Source organism: Rhododendron vialii, chromosome 13a, assembly GCF_030253575.1.
Source record: "Rhododendron vialii isolate Sample 1 chromosome 13a, ASM3025357v1".
Classification (NCBI taxonomy): domain Eukaryota; kingdom Viridiplantae; phylum Streptophyta; class Magnoliopsida; order Ericales; family Ericaceae; genus Rhododendron; species Rhododendron vialii.
In genome coordinates, this window is record NC_080569.1 from 14,250,847 (window position 1) to 14,273,549 (window position 22,703).

The 22,703-nt window shown below is 37.7% G+C and overlaps 4 protein-coding genes across 5 annotated transcripts; 3 read left to right on the top strand and 1 right to left on the bottom strand.

Moving 5' to 3' along the window:
* Window positions 1–716: 716 nt before the first annotated feature.
* LOC131313239 (putative hydrolase C777.06c) lies at window positions 717–7,464 on the top strand. 2 transcript variants are annotated; one of them, XM_058341447.1, is made up of 10 exons: window positions 717–936; window positions 1,827–1,962; window positions 2,586–2,713; window positions 3,799–3,946; window positions 4,039–4,144; window positions 4,925–4,983; window positions 5,740–5,775; window positions 5,863–5,972; window positions 6,532–6,593; window positions 7,115–7,464. In XM_058341447.1, the coding sequence occupies exons 1-9, from the start codon at window positions 749–751 to the stop codon at window positions 6,587–6,589; spliced, it is 969 nt and encodes a 322-aa protein (XP_058197430.1). In that variant the 5' UTR covers window positions 717–748; the 3' UTR covers window positions 6,590–6,593; window positions 7,115–7,464. The 2 variants fall into 2 exon arrangements, with proteins under 2 accessions (XP_058197430.1, XP_058197431.1); XM_058341448.1 differs by lacking the exon at window positions 4,039–4,144 and having other exon boundaries at window positions 3,799–3,899.
* Window positions 7,465–9,668: 2,204 nt separating this feature from the next.
* LOC131313242 (uncharacterized) lies at window positions 9,669–12,704 on the top strand. Its single transcript, XM_058341453.1, has 3 exons — window positions 9,669–10,105; window positions 10,761–10,826; window positions 11,949–12,704. The coding sequence occupies exons 1-3, from the start codon at window positions 9,932–9,934 to the stop codon at window positions 12,381–12,383; spliced, it is 675 nt and encodes a 224-aa protein (XP_058197436.1). The 5' UTR covers window positions 9,669–9,931; the 3' UTR covers window positions 12,384–12,704.
* A 3,743-nt stretch (window positions 12,705–16,447) lies between these two features.
* LOC131313897 (PKS-NRPS hybrid synthetase cheA-like) lies at window positions 16,448–19,077 on the top strand. The gene is made up of 4 exons (XM_058342395.1): window positions 16,448–16,612; window positions 17,026–17,124; window positions 17,204–18,390; window positions 18,513–19,077. Exons 1-4 carry the CDS (start codon window positions 16,460–16,462, stop codon window positions 19,075–19,077), a joined length of 2,004 nt encoding a protein of 667 aa, XP_058198378.1. The 5' UTR covers window positions 16,448–16,459.
* Window positions 19,078–21,571: 2,494 nt separating this feature from the next.
* On the bottom strand, window positions 21,572–22,703 carry LOC131313898 (uncharacterized). The gene is made up of 3 exons (XM_058342396.1): window positions 22,550–22,703; window positions 22,000–22,377; window positions 21,572–21,847 (listed from the first exon to the last, which is right to left on the bottom strand). The coding sequence occupies exons 2-3, from the start codon at window positions 22,234–22,236 to the stop codon at window positions 21,572–21,574; spliced, it is 513 nt and encodes a 170-aa protein (XP_058198379.1). The 5' UTR covers window positions 22,237–22,377; window positions 22,550–22,703.

The following is a 22,703-nucleotide window of genomic DNA, read 5'->3' on the forward strand; positions in this document are numbered from 1 at the left end:
ATTGATAATTGATTGAAAAGTAACACAAACTCCCAAGCGTGTGCCGAGTGGCCAATCCGGCCGTTCATCTCGTAATTAACGGCTCGGATCGAAACATCTTTTTCTTTTTTCTTTTTTTAAATCCGTTCGATACATTTACATCTGGGCCGTCCAAAACACTTTTGGACGGCCGAGATGTGCTCGACACCCCTGCCAAGCAGGGGTGCTTGGCGGGGTCTCCAGGTCCGACTTTAAGTCCCATAAAGTGCATGCGGAAGATCGTGAAACCATTTTTTCAAAGTACATTTCAAATTATCTGTGTTTGGTTTGTGTTTTGAAAAGTTTTTGGGAAAATAGTAGGGGTAATAAGTGGAGAGAAATAGAGAGAGAAATGTTAAAAGTAGGAGAAATCTAGGGGAAATCTAGAAGGAATTTTTTGAAATTTTTTTTTCAATTAGCAAAGAGAACAAGACATAAAATTTGCAAGAGCAAATATTGAGAGCGCAAATAAGACAAGTGGATACCGGATAGGTACCTCTCCTCTAGTAAAACGAAGAAAAATCAGAGCCGGCGTACACATTCACTGCGTGTAGAAAATTGTTTGCTTCCTTTCTACGTTTTGTTTCTTTTTCTCTTTCTGTTGGCCGAGAGAATCCCGCTGCACACCTCCCTCTCCTTAGTCGTTCCCTCTAGTTTCCTCTACGCCATCTCCATCTATCTATCTCTCTCTCTCTCTCTCTCTCTCTCTCTCTCTCTCTTCCATCGGACAATGGAATTCAGCGGCAATGTCGGCGAGAAAGGCTACGCCGCGGAACCCCGATCGGCTGTGATATTCCTAGGCACCGGTTGTTCGAACTCTGTACCCAACGCCAGGTGCCTCATCCAGCCCTCAGATCCTCCCTGTCAAGTTTGCTTCTCCTCCTTGGCCCTCTTACCAGATCGAAACCCCAACTACAGGTAGTAATCTCATGTTTTGTTTTTTAAATTTATGTTTCGAGGCATGGATCTGTGAACCTTCTCAAGTACTACATTGGATTATTGATGGTTGCTTCTAGCAGAACTTAAGGTCCAATCTTTACTTGTTTCCGCTACTGGAAAACAACTACGGCTAACTGCGAGACTGGACATTTGACAGGAGTTTGTTAAGTGTAACTCCATGAGATTATTTTTTCATCAAATAATTATTGTTCACTTTTATGGCGTAGTGAGAAAATTTTCGGTGTCAGAATTTTTGTTCATAGTTACAGGAAGGGTCATTAAGTTCCCCATGTTTTTATATTTTATTGAATTTGTTTTAGCTTATATTTGCGCTATTTGACTTTGGTGTTTTTTTAATGCTACATTTTCTATCCGAGAATGGCCTGTCTATTTTAGCTATAAAAAAAAACTAGGGAGTTTTCGGCCAAATTGCTTGGCTTTCTCTTATCAGTCTAATTGAGGAAAACCACCTTTTTTGGTTTATGTGCGTACTTGTCCTAATTTTTTCAGAACAGGGTTTGGTCCTTGATATGCGAGATGAACACAAGGTTTGCCGCGTTTGCCGTTTACCCATTATGGCATTTGATTAGAAACGATCAGATGAAAGTTTTGCTTAGATCATGTCAATAATTTTGGGTTGTGACAACCTGTAATAGGAGTGTGTGTGGTTTGTAGCTGGAGCATTATGGTGCTCACGCAGACCTTTCTAACAAAGCAGCCCAATTGGGCTTTGCCGTGGTAGAATAAATCCAACTTTAGCAATGACTTCGCTTGTATTTTGTTGAGTTGTTATTTTTTATTTTTTGTTATTGACTTATTATTACTTGAATAATTCAGTTCCTATACTAACAAAATAGAGGTCTGAATAGGTGCAATACATCTCTTCTCGTTGATTTTTGTGGAAGAGACGGTGAACACCATTATGTATTGATAGATGTTGGAAAGACGTTCCGGGAACAAGTGCTTCGGTGGTTTACTTTCCATAAGATACCTCGGATCGATTCGGTTAGTTTAGAATTTTATGTGCTTGTTGTACTGACATGTGTATTTCATAAACAGCCCTTCTGATTGTGAAACCATAATATCATTAAAAGCAGCAGATATGCCAACAAGTGTTTGTGTTTATCATCACGGTATATGGCATGTCGTTTCCTTGGTTTTTTCCACATGCAAGAATGCACAGAAATGATGTACTCACTATATCATCCATATGATGTAAACTTTGCCCGAAGGGTTTGGAGGAAGAAAAAGTAGAGCCTCTACAATCTTGTGTAATTACCAAAAAAGAAAGTAGTTAAATCAATTGTTGGCATTTGGCACTTTTTGCGAGTGTGTTAACAGGTGTGTTTTTTGGGCAACAATGCGGAAATTACTTCTATTAAATGCTAAAAACAAGTTTAATATGGAAAGTAGAAGAAATAAATGGCATTAAGCTGGATCACGTCTATAGCTGATGTTGATTGTAGAGATAGCGGATTGTCTCATAGTTGATTCTTATTTGCTTTTTACCTTTTTTGTTTGTTTTGGTTGCATAATTGTGCTTGCCCAACATGTGTGACACTATGACTTATGTTTATAATTCAGTTTAAATAGAAAATGTGATGAACTAATGCATCTATGTCCTGCAGATTGTTTTGACCCATGAACATGCTGATGCAGTTCTTGGTCTTGATGATATTCGTGCTGTGCAACCACATAGCCCTACAAATGACATTGCTCCCACTCCTATCTACCTCACTCAGGAGGCAATGGATAGGTACCTGTTGAACTACTTTTTGACTGACGTATACCCTTCCCTCACCAAATCTTTTGATATTTTTCAACCTGCTCCAGCACATTTCCGAGATTTAACCGTGATACACATTGTAATATCCTCGACAATGGCATCGGGATAGTGTCTATTACCTGCGTGTAGGAACTTGGAATGAAAATATTAGTGCAATGTCCACTTGCTTGTATCATTTAATTGGGGTGAGCATGGCATAATTAAGATCACCCATGTTATTAACTTAGGGTTTCATAATCTGTAATATTTTTCTTAAAACAAGAAAAAGTTGTTTCTCTTTGTTTTGTTATCATTTAATAAGTTGTCAACCAGTTACTTGATAAAACATTGTGGGAGGCTTGCATTTCATAGTGATCAGAACTGATGCAGAAATAAAATGGCGCTCCAAGAAACGAGGGGTTTTTTTTGTCTTGTCTTTTATTTCCTAATCTAAGTATCTGTCCACACAGTTTTTTAGTGTCTCTTTGAGTTGATCGAAGAGTCTTTTTAAGTTTCTAAGTGTTTTTTAAGTTTCAAGAGTCAAACACATTTTTATATTAGTCTATGGTCAAGTCCTTTTTAATTTGTGTCTTGAAAATGTAACTGTCTTTCCCTATTCTTGGAGGGTTGTTCCAAGGCCTATATATTCCTTTGCTATGAATGAAATCCTAAGTTGTGTGTTTAAGTAAAATATAGCCTTTGGCTAGTGACAAGAATTATCTTCTTGTTCATCGTTTCTGTATCTCTTAGGTGGATTCCTTTGAGTGGTGAGCGATCCCTACACCTTGTATCCCCGTTAATCCTTGGGTGGTGAAATCTGTATCCCTTTGGTTTTATCAGTGGGTGGTGAGCATTTATCCCTTTTTACATTTTCTTCCTTCCCATTTTATAAATCCGGCATCAATAACTTATTTCGGGGACTAGAAATGGCATTATGTACGTTCTCTATCGCACATGGAGTTTGTTTTTTGGTCTTACATATAGAATGTGCCGGCATGTTATTGTTCAGTGTTTTTTAATTAACATGAATTCTTTCTAGTTTTCCTGTGACACTTTTGCATGCTTCTATCCAACAGCATTGGCATGAAGTTCCCTTACCTGGTTCAGAAAAAGCTGAAGGAAGGTCAGGAAGTGAGACGGGTGTCACAGCTTGAGTGGAAGATAATTGAGAATGATTGTAAGAAGCCGTTTGTTGCATCAGGACTAGAACTTGTTCCTTTGCCTGTTAGCACCAAATCTATCTTTACTGTGATTAGATCTTTTTCCTTGTGTATTTCCTTGTTGGCTTGTTACATACTGCTTATTTTGTGATGTAGGTGATGCATGGTGAAGATTATATTTGTTTGGGTTTTCGTTTTGGTGAAAACCGCAAAGTAGCTTATGTATCTGATGTTTCTCGAATTCTTCCAACCACTGAGCACTGTGAGTTTTCTTCCCTCTCGTTTTGTTGCATGTCTTCCTAAACATACAAACCAAAATTGGGAAGGAATTACTTTGTGGAAAACTCAGTTGTTCTAATCTTGGCAGTACACTCCAATATTTCACCTTCCACGTTCTTCAATACTGTTGCATTCCAATGTTATGTCACTGAAACTATTTCTCCTTTTTTCACTATCGTAATATACGTATATCTCTTTTTATTGGGAAGTGAAGGTATCAACAAAAAATACTCATCATATAAGGTTCTAATTGCTCGGTCCAGTTAATGATCTATGTTTCGAGCAAGTCTATCATGGTTACTCCTTTCTCTTTAAGTAATTAAGACCTTTCTAGAAAAATGCGGTGAATCAAAGCTGTGTGAATGATACACATACACTTCAAACGTACTGAGGAAGTTGAGGAAGCTTCAAAGAAAGAAGAGGCAATCCCTTCTTTGTTTTCTTCCTTTTGTCCCTCTTATTTTTATTACTATTTTGTAGTGGATGGTGACCGCGTTAAATGGGTGGTAATATTGGTCACTCGCCTTCTCTTTTTGTTCTATATGAAGTTCATGCAAGCTTGGTTGCCATACTTATGGCATTATTAAATAAGTGTGTGTACACTTGCATGTTTCACATCGTTAAAATGTGTGAATTTGGGTGAGGTCTGTTTTGCCATTCATGTTGCTTGCTGCTTGCAAGTTAATTATTTCCCCATTCTCCCTTTCTTTTCTGTTAGGATAGGATTTCAAATTCTGGCTTAAGAAAGGTTCTCATTTTGCAGATATTTCAGAAAGTAATGGTCAACAGCTGGATCTCCTGATCTTGGATACACTGCGCAAGGTCAGTCACAAGGCTTAGAAAAAGTTATTTGTTTCTTCCCAATTCTTTTGTGAGGACAGTTCTTTGCATTCGCTTATAGTCAGGTGTAGCCGTGTTGGGGTTACGAATGAAAAAAGATACTGTCTGATTGGCTTTCTATGAAAAGAGCTTTCAATATATCATTTAGATATCTATTTGTTGTTGAGTTGTATAGGAGAATTATGGTATACAACAAAATCTGTACCGGCTCCCGCTTAGCATGGCCTTTTTCTGTTCTTCTTCTCTCCCCAGACCCTGTTTTCCTGTTTCTCTACAGTATATGTCATATGTAATTATATGGCAGACTGGGGAAGAAACCCCTGCAATGGGTGTTACTACAATTGGTAAGCTACAAGAGAGATTTTTTATTCTTTACCTGACTGGAAGAAGCCTCATTTGAATATTTGGAGTTGCCTATGTGGTTCCTTTGAATGCCGTCTCTTCGTTGTGCTTCATCTAAGGTCATACTTTTGTCAACTTATGCACCTAAATTGCTGTTGTAGCCCAGCTGAGTCTTATCTTTGTCATCAGTTCTGGTCTATAATCAATTACAGTACTACACCAGTTTTTGCTATATATGTTCGGGCAACCTTCCTTTGAGTTGCTTTGTTCGAGGTTCAGCCATTTATTTGTGCCGTTGGAAACTAGTTTATTCCTTTTCCATTTATTGCATTTTTTCCCCTCTTTTTGCCGATGTTCTTAATTCTGCTTTTCTGTTTCTTCTTCCAAATTCTACAGAAGGGGTCTCATAACGTTCATTTTTGCTTGCCCCAGGTTTGTGTTGATTCTGGCAATGTTTGTAATTTTGTCTCTACATGAATTTATGTTTTCTAGATTGCTCATGTTAGTATTGATTTTCAGAGTCTTGATGCTGTGAAGAGGTTACGCCCAAAGCGAGCGTTGCTAATTGGGATGAGCCATGAGTTTGATCACCACAAGGACAATGAATTTCTCAGGGAATGGTCAACAAGGTAACTACAACTTGCATTTTGTTTATAATTCTCCATGCAGAATGTGTGAACCCATTCTTTATTAAATTTGACTAGTTTATGAAGTTGTGTGGGGTAGGGTATTTGTGATAGCTTTTGGGGGAGTGATTATATGTTCTGACACCTTGGAAGCGGAAAATTATTCAGAGCCTCTGGGGTTTCCACTAGTACACATTGTGTTGTGAACTAAGACAAAGTGTGTGGCTCCCATCACAATATGTGGTGAAAAAAGAGCTTAGGGCATCATGTGGCGGTGCCCTAGGGTCACCGGATAATCACCCCTCACCTTCGGCTTCTGCATGTCAAAAACAGCTTTTAAACTTCTTAAAATTCGACTCTGAGAAGCACCATTTTTCTTTTTTATCTGATTTTTACAATCAGCTTTTGTAAAATCTAATCTTTTGGCAATTTGTAACTGTGTGATTGAAAGACCAATTGGGAACAGGGCACTGATATTTTTTGTCCTGCTATTTGGAAATTCTTAAAGCTCTGTTAAACGTAGAGAACTGACTTTCTCGCTTTTGCGTTGTTTGGCATATAGAGAAGGGATCCCTGTTCAGCTTGCACATGATGGATTGAGAATCCCGGTAGACCTTTAATGAGGTAAGGTGCCCCAGATATTCGGTGTTATGTGCTCTAGATGTACTAGCAACTTTTTTTGTTTTGGGTTTTTTAGTAAGATGATTATATTACACATGTAATGATCCCATTTGCTGTGAGTGATTTGCTGAAAAATGATGAGAGAAAGAACTCGTGTTTGCATTACAAATTGGCTGAGAAACTGGAAGAACAGTTGTGAGAATGGAGAAAGATTACTCTCTGAAGCGGCAATATAGGGAAATATTACTCTCTTGTGCAAGTAGTTCCTTTCTCACAATGGTGAAATTTTGTGTCAAAATGGATTCCTTGTGTATGTTCAAAAGTACCTTGATTGCCCATCAAAATTCAAATGAAGATAGAAAGATGATAATGAAAAAATACCATCAGTACTTTTGTTTTCTCACCCCCACCCAAGCGGACTGTTATATTGATTGCTCTTTCTTTTATGGCAAAACTAAAATAACAAGAACCATGACAACAGTAGTGATTGTTTTGTAACATCGTCTTCGTTCTTGTCTCTGCAGGAAACATACAGCCACGAATGGGGTTAGAGTTCACTTTTTCTTCTCCCAACTGATCATTTGAAGAAAGGAGGACAGCGTATTGTTTGTTGTTGTCTAGTTTAGGTTATGAGTATAATTCAAGAGTTGAAAAACAAGGAGCAAAGGAGGTAGAAGAAAGGGATTTTGATGCATGATATTCATTTTAATCTGGATATATGATGGTCCGTTACAGAGAATTAACTCGTTCGAACGAAGAGGGAATCGCAATGGAGAGCAATCTTAGTTGTTGCCCGGTTTGTTCTGGTAACAAATGAAATAGTATTAAGTTCTTGCAATGATGCGTAAATAATTATTGGTGCACCTTTGGTAAATTGCTTTGGCACATTATTTTAGAGATGGGGCAGATATGGCTCTTATCATTTTGCCATTTTTCTCAGTAAAGAAATGGTAGTAGTACCTTTATTTAGTTTTGCGACACGTGTAGCGATAAATCCATGGCAAACGTTGATGAAAGTCTTTTGATATCGTATTTAGGGGAATGCATTTGTTTATGTTGAAATTTGAATTATTCTAGCTAATGGAACCCATCAAGAGTTTCATTTGACGATGAGAGGTGTTGAACATTAGGTTTAATACGTTTGTCATTTATGCAACAAATTAGATTGGTCGGACACCTGGATTTATCTCAAAGCATCATATTTGTCCCTAGACGTTCGGAGACCTAGCTTTCATTAACGTCCGATCAACCTAGTTTTTGTATTGAATGGCCCGAACCGTCAAAAAAAAACTCAGGTCTCATTGATATTGCACGTGAGGAATCACACGAGGGATCCTTACATCAGTGCTGACCATCCCCCTTACATCAGTGCTGACCCGAACCCGAATATTCCACAGCTGCTCTCCATTCCGCGGTATAAACACGTACAGTTGCTTTCTAGTGTTTTGTTCCCACAAATCATTTGTTCGGAGGCATGGAATAAGTGGCCTGGCAATGAATATACATCTGCGCCGTGGGGTGTTCCAGAACAAAAACTCGGGCAACAGCCAAGTTTCAAATATAACCCGCCGACCAATGACTTGATGATTTTTAGTGATGCTACAGTGGTTCGCGTGTTGCATCGTGACAAAGGAATGAGAGTTCCAGGTCAGAATTGTAGGGCTTGATTTTTAAACAATTCAATTGAAAAATTAGTTGATTCATATCTCGCATATCATGTGTCTTGCGTTATGATTTTAGATGATTTGATCAGCACTTCTTTTTTATCATTAGAATAAATGAAACATTAAATTTTAAAAGATGGATGACTGATTATCAAAAGGTGACCAGATGTTTGTGTGGGTAATGTTCACCTTATTTTTTAGTGGAAGAATAAACTCCATCCTTTTTTGCTGTTTTCTTTGCTCCTCGTGAGATATCGTTATCTCCCTTCTTATAGGAAATGGATCATTTTCTTTGCTGTTTTCTTTTTCTTCTCTCTTTCGATACGAAATGGACTGTCAAATTGGTAGTGTTTTGTTTGATGGCAAAATCACAATAACAAGAACAACAGTGATAACAGTAGCGATTTTTTTAGAAGTATTTTTATTTTATTTTAAATATAATCAGATGTCTGAGCTAGCTTTCGTGCATGGCGGCTAATTTCGGGACTCTGAAGTTAACGACCAGACAAATCCTCCGGTGGCCCCAAGGTTTAGAATATTTTGCCTTCGTAAGATTCGAACATGCGACTTGATAACAAATACTTATTTGTTTGCTCATCCCCACTTGGCCCAAATCCCTTAGGTTAATTGGAGTATCTTCTCGATCTGATCTTGCATCTGCAGGTAACATATATACTGCCATGAGTGGATTAGAGTTCACTGTTTCTTCTCCATACTGATTTGAATGAGAAAACAGAATAGTGTTTGTTGTACTACAGTCTACAGTATTAGATAGGTTATATCTGTTCCAAGAGTTGGAAATAAGAAGCAAATTAGGGAGGTATAAAGGAGACGATTGTTCAGAAGAGAGGTCTAGAAAGAAGTAAATTATGGTAAATAGTGACTTTATTTGGAATGATCGCTAAATGGTGGACCAAATATAAAAATCAGTATGCCATTAGAATGACCATTCAACTCCAACTTTGATTTTTATTGAACCAAACATACCCTAAGTATCGTTATTATTGTGTTGATGCATGTATTCAGAAATGATATTGGTACCGACGGAGTTGGTACCGAAATCGTAGGGACGGCCGCGCCGGGCCGTCTCCGGCCACCGGACGGCCGATTCGAGCCGTCCAAAAATTCTTTAAAAAAAAACGAGGGGGCCAGCGCGGGAATCTACGGCATCCGAGGTGTGTAATCAACGGCATCCGAGGTGTGTAAGGTGCTTGATCCGAGCACCATTTTTTCGTATATATATGTATATTTACCTGTAGCATCACTCGCATGTATTGGTTTAACACTCATTCAGATTTAGTCAAGTCAAAGGACTAATTAAGTACTTGTCTTTATCAACCCTAATTCTTCAAACTCCAGATAGTCCATACTCACGTAATTAACTGACGTTTTAAAAGCTAGCTCAAGAAGCCAAATAAGACCAGGCATTCCTGGTTTCATTTGAAATTCCTTTACCCCGTCCTCCACGCCAACAGAAAAAGCAATTGAACATAAAAATAAGAATAAAGAACTCAGTCCAAGTTAGTAATTTACAGAACCCACTGCCCTTTTATTCTTCCTTCCTCGTTCATTCAGAGAGAGAGAGAGAGAGAGAGAGAGAGAGAGTAACAAGAAAAAGAAAGGCAGAGAGAGAGAGAGAGAGAGAGAGAGAGAGTTGCAAGAAAAAGAAAGGCAGGCATGGGGTGCTTTGTGCCTTTTAACAACAGGAATTTGGATATAAGCCTATTTGCATTCAGGCCAATGGTTGTGTTTGTGGATGAACTATTGGATGCCCTTAAGCACTTCTCTTTGTGCACTCAGAGCCTTGGTTGTGTTGACAGTGCTATTTTCAGGAGTATTCATGGGAATATGGTATGGCCCTTTGATTTGCTTGCTTTTCCACCCTACTTACGGTTCGAATTTTTCTTCAAGTTTCATCAAAGTAAATAGACACTATTTTTAGCTTATTGGGCTCTGTTATTTCTTTTTATTTTGTTTTTCGCATCCAAATTCACACTTTGTAATAAGGGTATCAAGATACGTATCCATCTGTAACGAAAAAGAGACCTATTTAGAATCAATTCGAGTTAGGCCGATACCTTGCTTGTCCAAAGCTGATCTTGATTTTTTCGGGGTTTAGATCGAAAATTAAAAATGGGACCTTTTTTGTTGGACTATAATAATTAAGAGATAGAAAATTCGGAGAAGCCCTTACAATTAAGAATTTTTTGAAGGTCTAAAGCGGTCGCCACACAAACGAAAAAGAGACCTATTTAGAATTCCAATTCGAGTTAGGCCGATGCCTTGCTTGTCCAAAGCTGGCCCTGACTTTTCCAGGGCTTAGAGCAAAAATAAAAAGTGAGACCTTTTTTGTTGGACTATAATAATATAAGTTCAGGACTGGCTCTGTGCTTGTCAACCCTGTATTTAAAATCTTGCATCTAATTACTATCATTATTGTATTATTTATTATTACTACACATGATCTCTGAATTAAACAATTGTCTTCTTCTTGTTCATGATTCAGATCATATGGTATGGAGCATGGATGAAGAGATCTAACGAGAACAAGGAACTAGTGAATGCAACACTTGTAAGTTGAATTTCGAAACTCTTTGGCTCCTTTTAGCTTTGTTTGGAAATTTTGATTTTTGAGGAAATTCGTGGAAGGAAAAGAAAAGAAAAGAAAAGGATGTGGACTAGTGAATGCACGGAGGGAACAATAAAACAACATTTTCTTGCCATATTTTGCAAATTAATCGTAACTGTTAATCTGGTTGATTGTCAAGTTTGAGCCTCAAATTCTGATGTATGCAAGCTGGAAAATATTCGATATTTGAATAAAAAGATACACTGCCTAGCCAAAAATAGTGCAGCCAAATTTGACTAATTATTCCATGTCCCAAGGACATCTCGTGGTGATGCCCCAAACTCTTCTCTATGGTGGAGACCACAAATGTATCGTGGAGGATAAATTTGAGGTACCATGTGGTGGTGGCCCAGGCACATGGAATAATTTTTTCATTAGGACAAGCACGGTGCGAGCAACACCTACAACCCGAATGGCCAGAGCCCTCCAATATATGTTTTTCTTAATTACCATGCATTTGGGGATTCACGCGCATCAAATTACTCTAGACACATTCGTGTTTCAATTTGTGTCTGATGTCTATGTTAGAAGCAGAATTGCTATACCACAATCTGCTGAAGTACTAAACTGTTTCCTTCCCTTAAATTTGGAAGCATGTTTCGAAAAATACATAAACAAACACAAATGTAATAAAGAACACGAAAGATTACTTAGGGTGTTTGACCTAAATTTACTATTGGATTATTTTTTCGTCCTTATTCATAATAACTTTTCAAATTGTTGATTTATCTAAACGAGAAAAATCAAAAAACTAAGAAAATACTTCATCCGTTCCAAAATATTTGCGCACTTTCGAATATTAGCGAGAAAGACTTGACAAACTACTAATTGTACCCTTAAAAAGCTCAGGAAATAAAAATAAAAATTCAGAAAATTTGTTTCGTTTGAATTATTCTTAACCTCAGTACAATTTTGATCATAATTTTTATATTTCTTATATTTCTCTTATCGAGATGAATTAATTACCGACAAAAATTTGATGCAAAATTAACCGTAAATTATTAGCCAAACCACCTGACATCATTCTGTCCTACAATTTCTCACTATTCTCCATTACTACCCCAGCTATCAATGTTGTCAAACGTCTCAACCATGGCTATCCTAATCGACCATAGTTTCTTCGATGCCTATGCCGGTGAATCACGCGACGGCTCTCCAGCAGCCAAATTCTCCACCGGCGACACCATTTCAATGAACGCAGTACTCTTCTCCGACGACGACAAAAACGAAGTCGCGTACACGTTCTTAGCCATTTTCAGATCACGTTTCTCGAAAATGGACGGTGCAACTTCTGGGGTGTGCTTGAAATGCCAAACCCGAAAAAGGGACGTGAATCTGTTTGTGTGGAAATCGCTGCAATCGTGTTATACTTGGATTCTAGCCACGGATTATCGAAAGACAATTTTGCCCTTTCTTGATGAACACCTCCCTCTTGAAATTAAGTATGATATGTTTCGGGTGGTGTATGTCAGTGGTGATGATGATGTAATGAGTTTTTGACTATGAGAAGGGTACAAACACATATACTACAAAAAAAAAATCACGTATTCGAACGCAGATGTAATCAGACTTTGCACTATTTAATGTGTTTGGGTCATCCATTTATCGTGACTCATGTATCAGACAATTCGTACATTTATGTATGGATTTTGGTTTTGATTTTAACCTTCCTCATATATGTTGGAAAGTTGAAGAAAGAAAGAGAGTTTTGTGGTAGTTTCACCCAATTTGGGATGTAATGTAATGAGGATTTTGAGAGTTTAATAGTATTGTCGTACGATATTTGTAAATAATCAAAGTTACATAGTTCATCACTTTTAATTACTGTGGATCTTCCATGGATATGCACATCCTATTGGATTTTGATTTTGAATTTGTGACGACATTCTAAATCCAAGAGTCAATTGCTTTTCACCAATTTGCATCCTAAATAATGTTTTCTTGAGAAGTTTAAGGTCATGAAATATCTCCATTCAGACAGTTGACAAAAGGCATATACCTATTGCGAAAGCTTCAATAATTGAAATTCATCTTCAAAACATTCAAAGTTAATTAACCAATTTGAACATGACTTCCAAGAAGCTATGCACCCGCAATCTATAACAAACAGTTAAGCCTATCTCGACCGAAAACTCCAGCTTATCTCTCATACTTCTAAAACACACACACAGTCTTAAACCGGGCAGCACTTGCTAGAAATAAACGGATCTACATAACTAACAATTTTCTACGCTTTCATATAGATTTTTGGCCTCTTTGAAGTCAGCACCGCTTCTGTAGAAACAAGCTTCAATGCGGCAATGTTGCTTTTAGACTTCAGCACATTGCATAACATTGACCATTTTCTCTGGGCTTCATTCAAATCACTTGCATTTCCAAAAGATTTTTTCTTTTTTTGGTATTAAAATTAGTATTTTGTGTCTCATGCCCTTTCGTGCCCTTGCCATGCCTTTCTAGGACCGTGCTGTGCCTATCTAAAAACGTGTCTGTATCGTGTCACCTGACCCGTTTGACACCTTTACATCTATCATGTTATTGTTCTGTAAGGACGGAGTTATGTAATAGGGTTACTTGACTCAGATTGGAAAACATCTCTAGAGTAGTTATAATTTTTAAAGGTCAAAATTGATCACACAAATATTGAAGAGTTATCCCGAAGACGTTCTCTAAACACCCATCATTGCCCTTTGTCATCACAAAACCCTAGATGGCCCTAGATACATGACCCCATTGCCAATCCAGTTAGTTTCCAACCAGTTTGGATAGTTTGTGGGCCTTTCCTTGGCCCACAATATTGATCGGAATCGTTCACTTTTTAGAGCTCATCGAGAACATTGATCGGATATCGTTTGATATGATTTCAAAATGTATTAAGTTTGGAAAAAAAAAGTGTGCAACACTGGAGCCACCATTATCGGAAGATAAAATGCATTTTGATATCATATTGATCAACATGATTTTTGGCGGGGTCAATGTTCTCGACGAGTTCTAAAAAGTGAACCGTTCTGATCATTGTTGTGGGCTCGAAAAGGGCCCACAAACAGTCCAAAACTGAACCAAATTGGTTGGAACTCGAACTGGACAGGACCTTGCCCTTGACCCCATTGCCAATCAATTTCTGGCTTCCGCCACTACATGTAACTCATGAGCTTAGTCCATTTTTTCAACGAGCCTTTATAAATGAGTAGAATTTTATAAAATTGAGTTGAGTTTTTTCGAGATGGGCCGATTTTTTGAGTGTTGAAGTCGGCCAAAATTAGTTAATGAATAGTTGTTGTGTTTGATTCAAATATGATTTTTTTTTAATGACAAATATAGACTTGTTGGGAACACGATAAAAAAGAGAGATGTTGGGAACAAAAAAAAATAGTTGTTGGCATTTTTATTTGAAAAAAAAGAAGATTGTTCAACATCTTAATAATGTACCAATTCCTTTGTGGCCAGTCCATACGAAGTTTGGCTTCGATTTTAATTGGATTCCCCGCAAGTGGTAGTGGAATTGGACTCCCAGAATTAGTTGAATTCTTTATTGGCCAACAATTGGCCTCCTATAAATCTTAACCCTTTATTTGCTTCACCCATCGATAAAATAAACACATTTAACCCAATGCATTTTAATTTTGTAAAGGTTGAGATTTGTGTATGAAAACCCCTAATCTCAGATCGCAAAAAACACACCACTAAAATTTGAAGTAAAAAAAGCTAGGAACACAATAATCCAAACAAAATCTCTTTTACATACGCCAAGAATCGATTTGGGGATAGTGCTGTGCAGTGGTGTGTGTAGCACCATGTTGCGCAACTCCGAGTCATCGGATCGTGTATCCGACAGCTCGGATCTCATCTTGGCAATAAACGGCTCTCGATCGTTGATTGTCGAGATGAGATTCGAGTCGTCGGATGCACAATCTGATAGCTCAGAGATGTGCAGCATGGTGCTATATACCTCACTGCACAGCACCAACCCGAAGTCTCCGAGAATCAAAAAGGTCACAACAAGAAAATAGGGGAAATCAAAGAATTAATGTGGAATTCTTGACAGCAAGGCAAAACAAAGTGAGAAAATTAGTTACAACGGCTAGCTAAACAAATGTGGAATTCTCCTCATTCAGAGCATTCGCATCAAACTCTTTAAAATTCAGGCCAAATTACATCTTAAATTGCCACTTTATTACTTTAGCTAATTACTTTTAAAATGTATACTGCATTAGACTTTCTTTTCTAACTTATGACCTACTAATATATTATTTCCTTCTTCCAATATAATATTAAAATGCTATTTTTTTTAATATCTTCTCAAAAGTAATACTCTATAGCGGCTATATTTTTGTAATGGCTATATTTTAAAAGCATTCATATTAGCCTCAACAAATTTAAGTAAAATTATAACTTAAAAAGTCACCTTCATTATTTTTCTGAGCCATATTTTACTCTATTCGGTCCAAATTATTGGTCCCATACGATCAGACGTTTAATTTTTAGATAAAAAAATCAAGTACTTTCGTACATAATTTTTTAAGTTTCTTGACACCGAATTAAAAAACTAACTGAGATCTCAAAATAAGTGTCAAATAATTTTAAAAACAATGCATGAAAGTACTTTATTTTTTAATCCAAAAATTGTAGTATTTTTGTATAGAACCAACAATTTGGGATGGAGGAAGTATTGCTCTAAACATCAAACCCATTATATTTTGAGATTTTTAAAATTCAATAATCTAGTACTTTTGCTTTTAGTGCTTGAGAAGGAAGTCATGCCAGAGCCATGTGAGAAGATCACATTAAAAAATAATAAAATATTTAATAAGGTTTCGTTCAGCTAAAAAAGTCAATTGATTTATTTTTGTATTTGTTAATTTTTCGTCAATTTTTTGGGAATTATTGCATCGTCATAACAAGATGAATCTAAAAAGTAAAAAATTATAATCGAAACTTATTTTTTTTGAATAAAGACAAAAATAAGCCAATAAGCCAATTTTTTCGTCTTTATTAAAAAAAATTAGATTTTGATCATAATTTTTTACTTTTTGTATTCCTCTCATCATGACAATGCAATAATCTCTAAAAAATTAACAAAAAATTAACAAATATAAAAAAAATTTAAATAAAGATAAAAAAATTAATTACCTTATTTAGTCGAACAGAGCCCACGCCGAGGAATTGTAGGAAGAAACGAGCCTAATGCATATGCTTTCATAAGGTGGCTGCTATTTGCAACGCACTTCTTGCTACTCGCAGCCAATTAAATTTTTTATCAATTATGGACAAAAATGTCCTTATTCAGTTTGACCATTATACCCCTAAAATCTCATGTTATTTGACCATTTTACCCTCTTACATAATTCATTACATACAACCACAAAAATCATCTCCTGTCCATCCCTCCCTCCCTCCCAGAACATACAACCACAAAAAATCTCCCCGTCCATCCCTCCCTCCCGAAACGTCTCCTCCCTCCCCGATTCAAACTCCTCCATTTTCATCCCTATCCAGCTACCATCACCCACCACAAGGCCCCTCCTACCAACAACCAAGTCTGCCTATCTTCCTCCTCTCCTCTTCCTCCTACATTGTCAATGGAAACCTCGATTGCTTCTTCTCCCTTCATTGATAAACAAGAAAAAGTTGACCCATCAATACACCACAATTTGGAGTCGGAAGATCACACAATGGATGTTGAGAAACATGTCACAGATGTTGTAGTGACGGAGCAAAAATCGCAGCAAGAGGTAAGCCCGCCCATTTCAATTTCAGAAGCTCTCCATTTCAGTTCTGGCCCGACACAGTTGGACATGCAGTGCTAAAACTTTACCAAATTTTCGGACTCTAATATCTGAATTATGTACAACTATTCGGATATTAATATCCGAATTTATTGCCAGTTTTCAGATATTAATATCTTAATGAAACTGCAGAAAATCCTGCACTTACAGTTGGATACACAGTACCAAAACTTTACTAACTTTTCAGATTCTAATGTCTGAATTATGTACAACTATTTGGATATTAATATCCGAATATTGTCAACATTGTTGGACTCTTATATCCGAATTTAGTGTCAGTTTTCAGATTTCAGATATTAATATCTGAATAAAACTGCTTAGAATCCTACACTTACCTAGTTTGTCTTTGAGTGTTACAGGGTGACACTTCAACACTTGGTAGTTATGTAGGGCCATCGACTATACCTACTTCGACTTGTCCTCCATACGATTATACGGAGCATTTTACAACGGAGACGGTGAGTATTTTTTTTGATAGAGTGTTTATCTTGTGCAATCTTATATTACGGGCTATAATTTTTTGTTATGCGTGTGTAGGTTTTTCCATCCGATGAAGCGTTGGTAGATTGGATAAGATGTACTGGTAAACAACACGGGTTTATCATTGTGATTAAGGGTTCTGAGAAATATATTAAGAATCGCACACCTAGGATGTGGGTTTCATGTGAAAGGAGTGGTAAGTATAGGCCGTTTGTGAAGAAAGTTGATGGGAAGGAGGTAGCTGTAAAGAAGAGAGTGTGGTCCACGGGCACCAAAAAATGTGAATGCCCATTTGAATTGAAAGCTGTAAAGGGCAATGATGGTTGGACTGTCTCTATCCATAATGGCACCCACAACCATCCTCCAGCGGTGTACTTGGAGGGTCATTCGTATGCCAGGAGGTTGTCGGCAGAGCAGACTAGCACGGTGGTTGATTTGTCAGTTGCTTTGGTGAAACCCAGAGAAATCCTAACCCATTTGAAGGTTCAAGATCCTGAGAACGTAACGTCTATCAAAACCGTGTACAATGTACGACAAAAGTATCGAGTGATAGAGAAAGCTGGAAAATCTCAAATGCAACATTTGTTGGATCGGCTAGAAAAGTACCACTACGTTCATTGGACCCGTGGGAACAAGACTCAGAATGTCATGGAGTTGTTTTGGTCTCCCCCATCTGCCGGGGAGATGTTACGTGCTTTTCTCCACGTGTTAATGATGGATTGCACATACAAGACGAATAAGTATAAGTTTCCTTTGCTTCAAATTGTTGGTGTAACATCAACGGAGATGACTTTTTGTGCAGCGTTTGCTTTCATGGAGTGTGAAAAAACGGAAAACTACATTTGGGTCTTGGAGAAGCTAAAAGGCATGATGGATCCCAACGCGCTTCCGTCCGTTATTGTCACGGATAGGGAGTTGGCGCTTATGAATGCCATCACAAATGTTTTCCCTCATGCTACCAACCTCCTATGTAGGTGGCATATTGGCAAAAACGTATTAGCCAAGTGTAGAAAGATGTTTGATGACAAGATGTGGGAGGAGTTTATTTGCAGTTGGGGCCTAGTCGTCCTTTCATCGAGTGTTGCACAATACGAGGAGCGCCTTTGTGTTTTGAAGCGTAATTTTGAAATGGTTCCTGCAGCACTTGAGTACGTCGAGAAAAATTGGATGGTACCCTACAAAGAAAGGTTTGCAGGAGCTTGGACGGACAAAATCATGCATTTCGGAAACCTAACAAGTAACAGGTAAACGCTTCATTCGCAACTCTGGCATTTTCCTTAATAATCATGTTATTCACGCATTTTTGGGAATTTTCATATATTTATGTTATTTGCTATGGTTAATATCTTGCCATATTTATTCATAGGGCGGAGAGTTCACATTCGCAACTAAAAAATCATCTTGAAAACTCGCAATGCAATTTTGATACTATATGGGAGAAGATTCACAGATTGATGTTGTTACAAGTTACTGAAGTCAAAGCTTCGTTTGAGAAGAGCCTTAATTCTATACAACATGATTTTAGGACAACTCTATTTGATAGGCTAAGGGGAGTTGTTTCGTCGAATGCCATGACACTTGTTTTAGCGGCATCCCATCAAGTCAAATGGTTTATGGAATCAAAGCGTCAATGCGAGTGTTCTTTGAGGCACACACATGGTTTACCTTGCGCTCATGAGATTGCTCCTTGCAAGATGGCAAATATCCCCCTTCCGATTGAGTTAATCCACGACCATTGGAAGAGGCTTTCTTTGTTTGCACCCCAAAATGAGGGTTCGATGGAGGAGACGCTTTTGGCTCACTTTGATTGTTTTTACAACAAGTTCTTAAGTGAAGATCAATATGATGTAAAGCTCAATTATGTTAAGAAGATGCAAGAGCTTGCTCATCCGAAAACCAGTACTCTCCTTGAACCCAAAGTGAATGCATAACCACGCGGTCGAAAATCAACGAAAGAAAAATATGCAGCCAAAGAACAAAATTCGACGCGCAAGGATCCCTCGGAGTTTGAGCATGTTCTGGCCTCCCTTCAAACCCCTAAGCCCATTAAAGAGAAACCGCGGCGCAATGTGAAAGGGAAAACAAAAGTTCTAGTACAACTTTTTATATGCCCCTTCATCAATCGGTTCCCGGAAGCAATAAGACCTTACATAGAATCGATCAAGGATGTTGAAGATGATGGGAATTGTGGGTTTCGGGCAGTGTCGGGCTTCATAAAAGGCGATGTTCATGAGTGGTTAATGGTAAGAAGTGATTTGCTGAAAGAGTTGGAAACACATTTACACCTTTACGAACAAGTGGTAGGGGGGACCCAGAGGGCTAAGGAATTACTTCATATCTTGTCATGGTATGAAAGTCCGGCGCCACAGGAACATTGGATGACAATGCCAAACATGGGTCACATCATAGCATCCGCTTATAATTGTGTCCTTGTCCATTTATCAAATGTTCAATGTCTTACATTCCTCCTCCTCCAATCGAAACCTTTACCCTCCATGAAACGAAAGGTTATTGCTATCGGGTTTGTTAACGGCGGACACTTTGTACAGATATTATTTTGGTAAATGATTTGTTGTCATCTATATAATGAATTGTGCTCCTTAGGTCCAACTTAATTAATCTTTTATAAGTACCTAATGCAATTTGACAGGTATTCCTAAAAAAAGGTTCCCCTATGCCGCCAATAGCTTGCAATTGGAAAAGACATCGTCTTTCTATCGCTAAAAATTGGGATGCAGCACATGTTGCGGCCATTTAGAAGTTCAACGAGATCATCGGCGTTGACGTAGCAACAAAGGAGGTCATCCATGTCAATTAGCCATTTTTAGATTGAGAAACGATTTAATGTGTTGTATTATATAATGTGTTCTAATGTTATGAAAATTGGATGATTACGTCTGCTTGTAGTTTTCGGATCATCAAGAAAACTCTTATATTGTATTTATGTTTGAAAATTCATAGTTGTCAAGTCTGTGACATTCTGTTCAGAAACAAGAATGGTGTCATGCCATCTCATAGTTTTCATTTTGTTCGGAAATTAGAATCTAATTAAAGGTATATAAATAAGATATTAAAGTCTGAACATGAGTATAAATTTCGGATATTTCTTTCCGAACTTATTGATCCAATTCGAACATTAGTATTCGAATGGTGTCAGGCTATGTCATAGTTTTCCTTCGGTTCGGAAATTAGAATCCAATTAAAGGTATAAAAATCAGATATTAAAGTCTGAACATGGGTATAAGTTTCGGATATTTGTTTTCAAAATTATTTATTCAATTCGAACATTAGTGTTCGATTGGTGTTATTCTATTTGATAGTTCTCATTCTGTTCGGAAATTAAACTCCATGTACTGGTATATAAATCAGGAATTAAAGTCCAAAACTTGTTATATATTTCGGATATTTATTTCCGAATTGAATTTTCTCCGAATGAATGGGCTGTTATGGACGAAAAAGAGTGTGGAAATTAAAAGGAAAATTTCCAAAATTAACTCCCTTATTTATTATTGGTGAAAATAGGATGTAATTCTTCCTCGTATAACGTGCCAACATGAAAATATACATTTGCAGGAATTTTAGTCCTCGTAAAACGTGTTCGTGTCCAAAAATTCAATGATGCTGCCATTTTTATGTAGTAAGTAAAAAATGGGTTATTTGGAGCGAATTTATTCTTCGAAATACATGCTGATAGGACTATTAAATGACACCTGAGATTTTGTCAAATAAGACAACGGATTTTGTGTAGAAATTTTTTGACATGACTATTCAATAAAATTTCAGATTGCCCCACTACGATATCCGCCCCTTCCCCCTGAGAGTCGATGTTTGATTGTGCTCGGACACGTTAACGGTGATCACTTTATGACGATACATTTGCGACCAAATTCTCCCATCTCGCCTATTACAAGGAATTGGTATATACATCACTATTCATTCGCGGATGGATGGGATATACAATATTCAAACAAGATCGAAGAGTTTAAAAACATAGCGGGGAACGATGTGGCAACGACGAACTTAATCGAACTAGACAAGGTTGGCTCGAAGGACTTTTATGTAAAATTTTAGTTCATAGAATCTTATTATAAAATATGAAATTTATGCAAACTCTTGTTTTTGGTAGTGTTCTATGTTTGTCTACAGCATTGTCGGTTCATACGGCACTCCTCATTTAAATCTAAATTTTGACATACGAGTATTGTGTAGCGAATTATCTGTGCCTAGGAAAGTATCAAGAATGATTCAAACCAACCAATATACGTTTAGGTGCCCTACTTAGCATTCATATTTTAACGGTATCCAATTATCACAAATATCCTAATAGTTATCTGCAATAATACAAAAGTCATTCCACCACGGAAAGTAGTCCATAAACCATGGCCATAAAGTGTCCAAAATAAATACAAGGCCATAAAGAGTCCATCAAAAATAAGTAACCTCTGAACTTCTGACCCTCATAAGTAACCTCTCATTTGCCTCCGCTATTGACCACTTCTTCAAATTACGTCCGTGTGAGTGCAGTTTCAACAATGGTCGCTCCATACCGTTCCAAATATCAACAGCAACATGGTTCCTAAAATCCACTAACAAACTCCGGTCTTGTGGACCAACTGCCTCATCGTCTACCTCCTCTTGCCTTGCCTGACGCCCTCTCCCTCGTCCTTGTCCTCTCCCCCGTCCTCTGTCTTGTGTCGTTTCCTGTATATTGCAAACAATAGTTTAGTCTAATAAATGAATTATAAATGAAACATAAACGAAAAATTCTAGAGTAGTAGTAGTAGTAGTTGAGTAAAATATATCTATCCAATTCAATGATAGAACTACAAAATCGTATTCTAACTTTCATGTACCTCGTCCTCCTGTTGATCGGACTCACGCTCATTTTCCCGTACATCAACATGTGGCTCATCCTCACAAATTTCAGTATGTGGCTCATCCTCCCTTACATTAGCATGTGGCTCATCCTCCCCTACATTATCATGTGGCTCATCCTCCTGTAGGACAGAATGTAGCTCATCCTCATGTACCTCCGAATGTATCTCAACATCCACATCCTTCTCTACCTGAACATGTTGCTCAACCTCCATATCCTCCTATACGTCCGAATGTACCTCAACCTCTTGCCTCTGCCCTTGTCCTCGTCTTTTGCCTCGTTTCCTTTCCAAAGTTAAAGTTTGCTCAGCCTTCCTCTTCCTTCCAGAAACGGTAGGAGGAACTCGTTTCATTTCCTATACATTGCAAACAATATGTTAGAACCGTAGTTGTCAAAATCATACGATTTCCGCAAAAACGATACGAATCTATACATGAATCAAGGTTTATCACATTATTGCATTTGACTAATATGAAAACACATACAAAACTATAGTATTTATTTTCCTACTAGGTACTAAAGTCTACCTCACGATGTTGCTCAACCACCACATCCTCCTCACCCCCAACCTCTTGCCTTTGCCCTCGTCCTCGCGTTTTGCCTCGTTTACTTTCCAAAATTAAAGCTTGCTCAGCCTTCCTCTTCCTTGCAGAAACAGTAGGAGGAACTCGTGTCATTGTA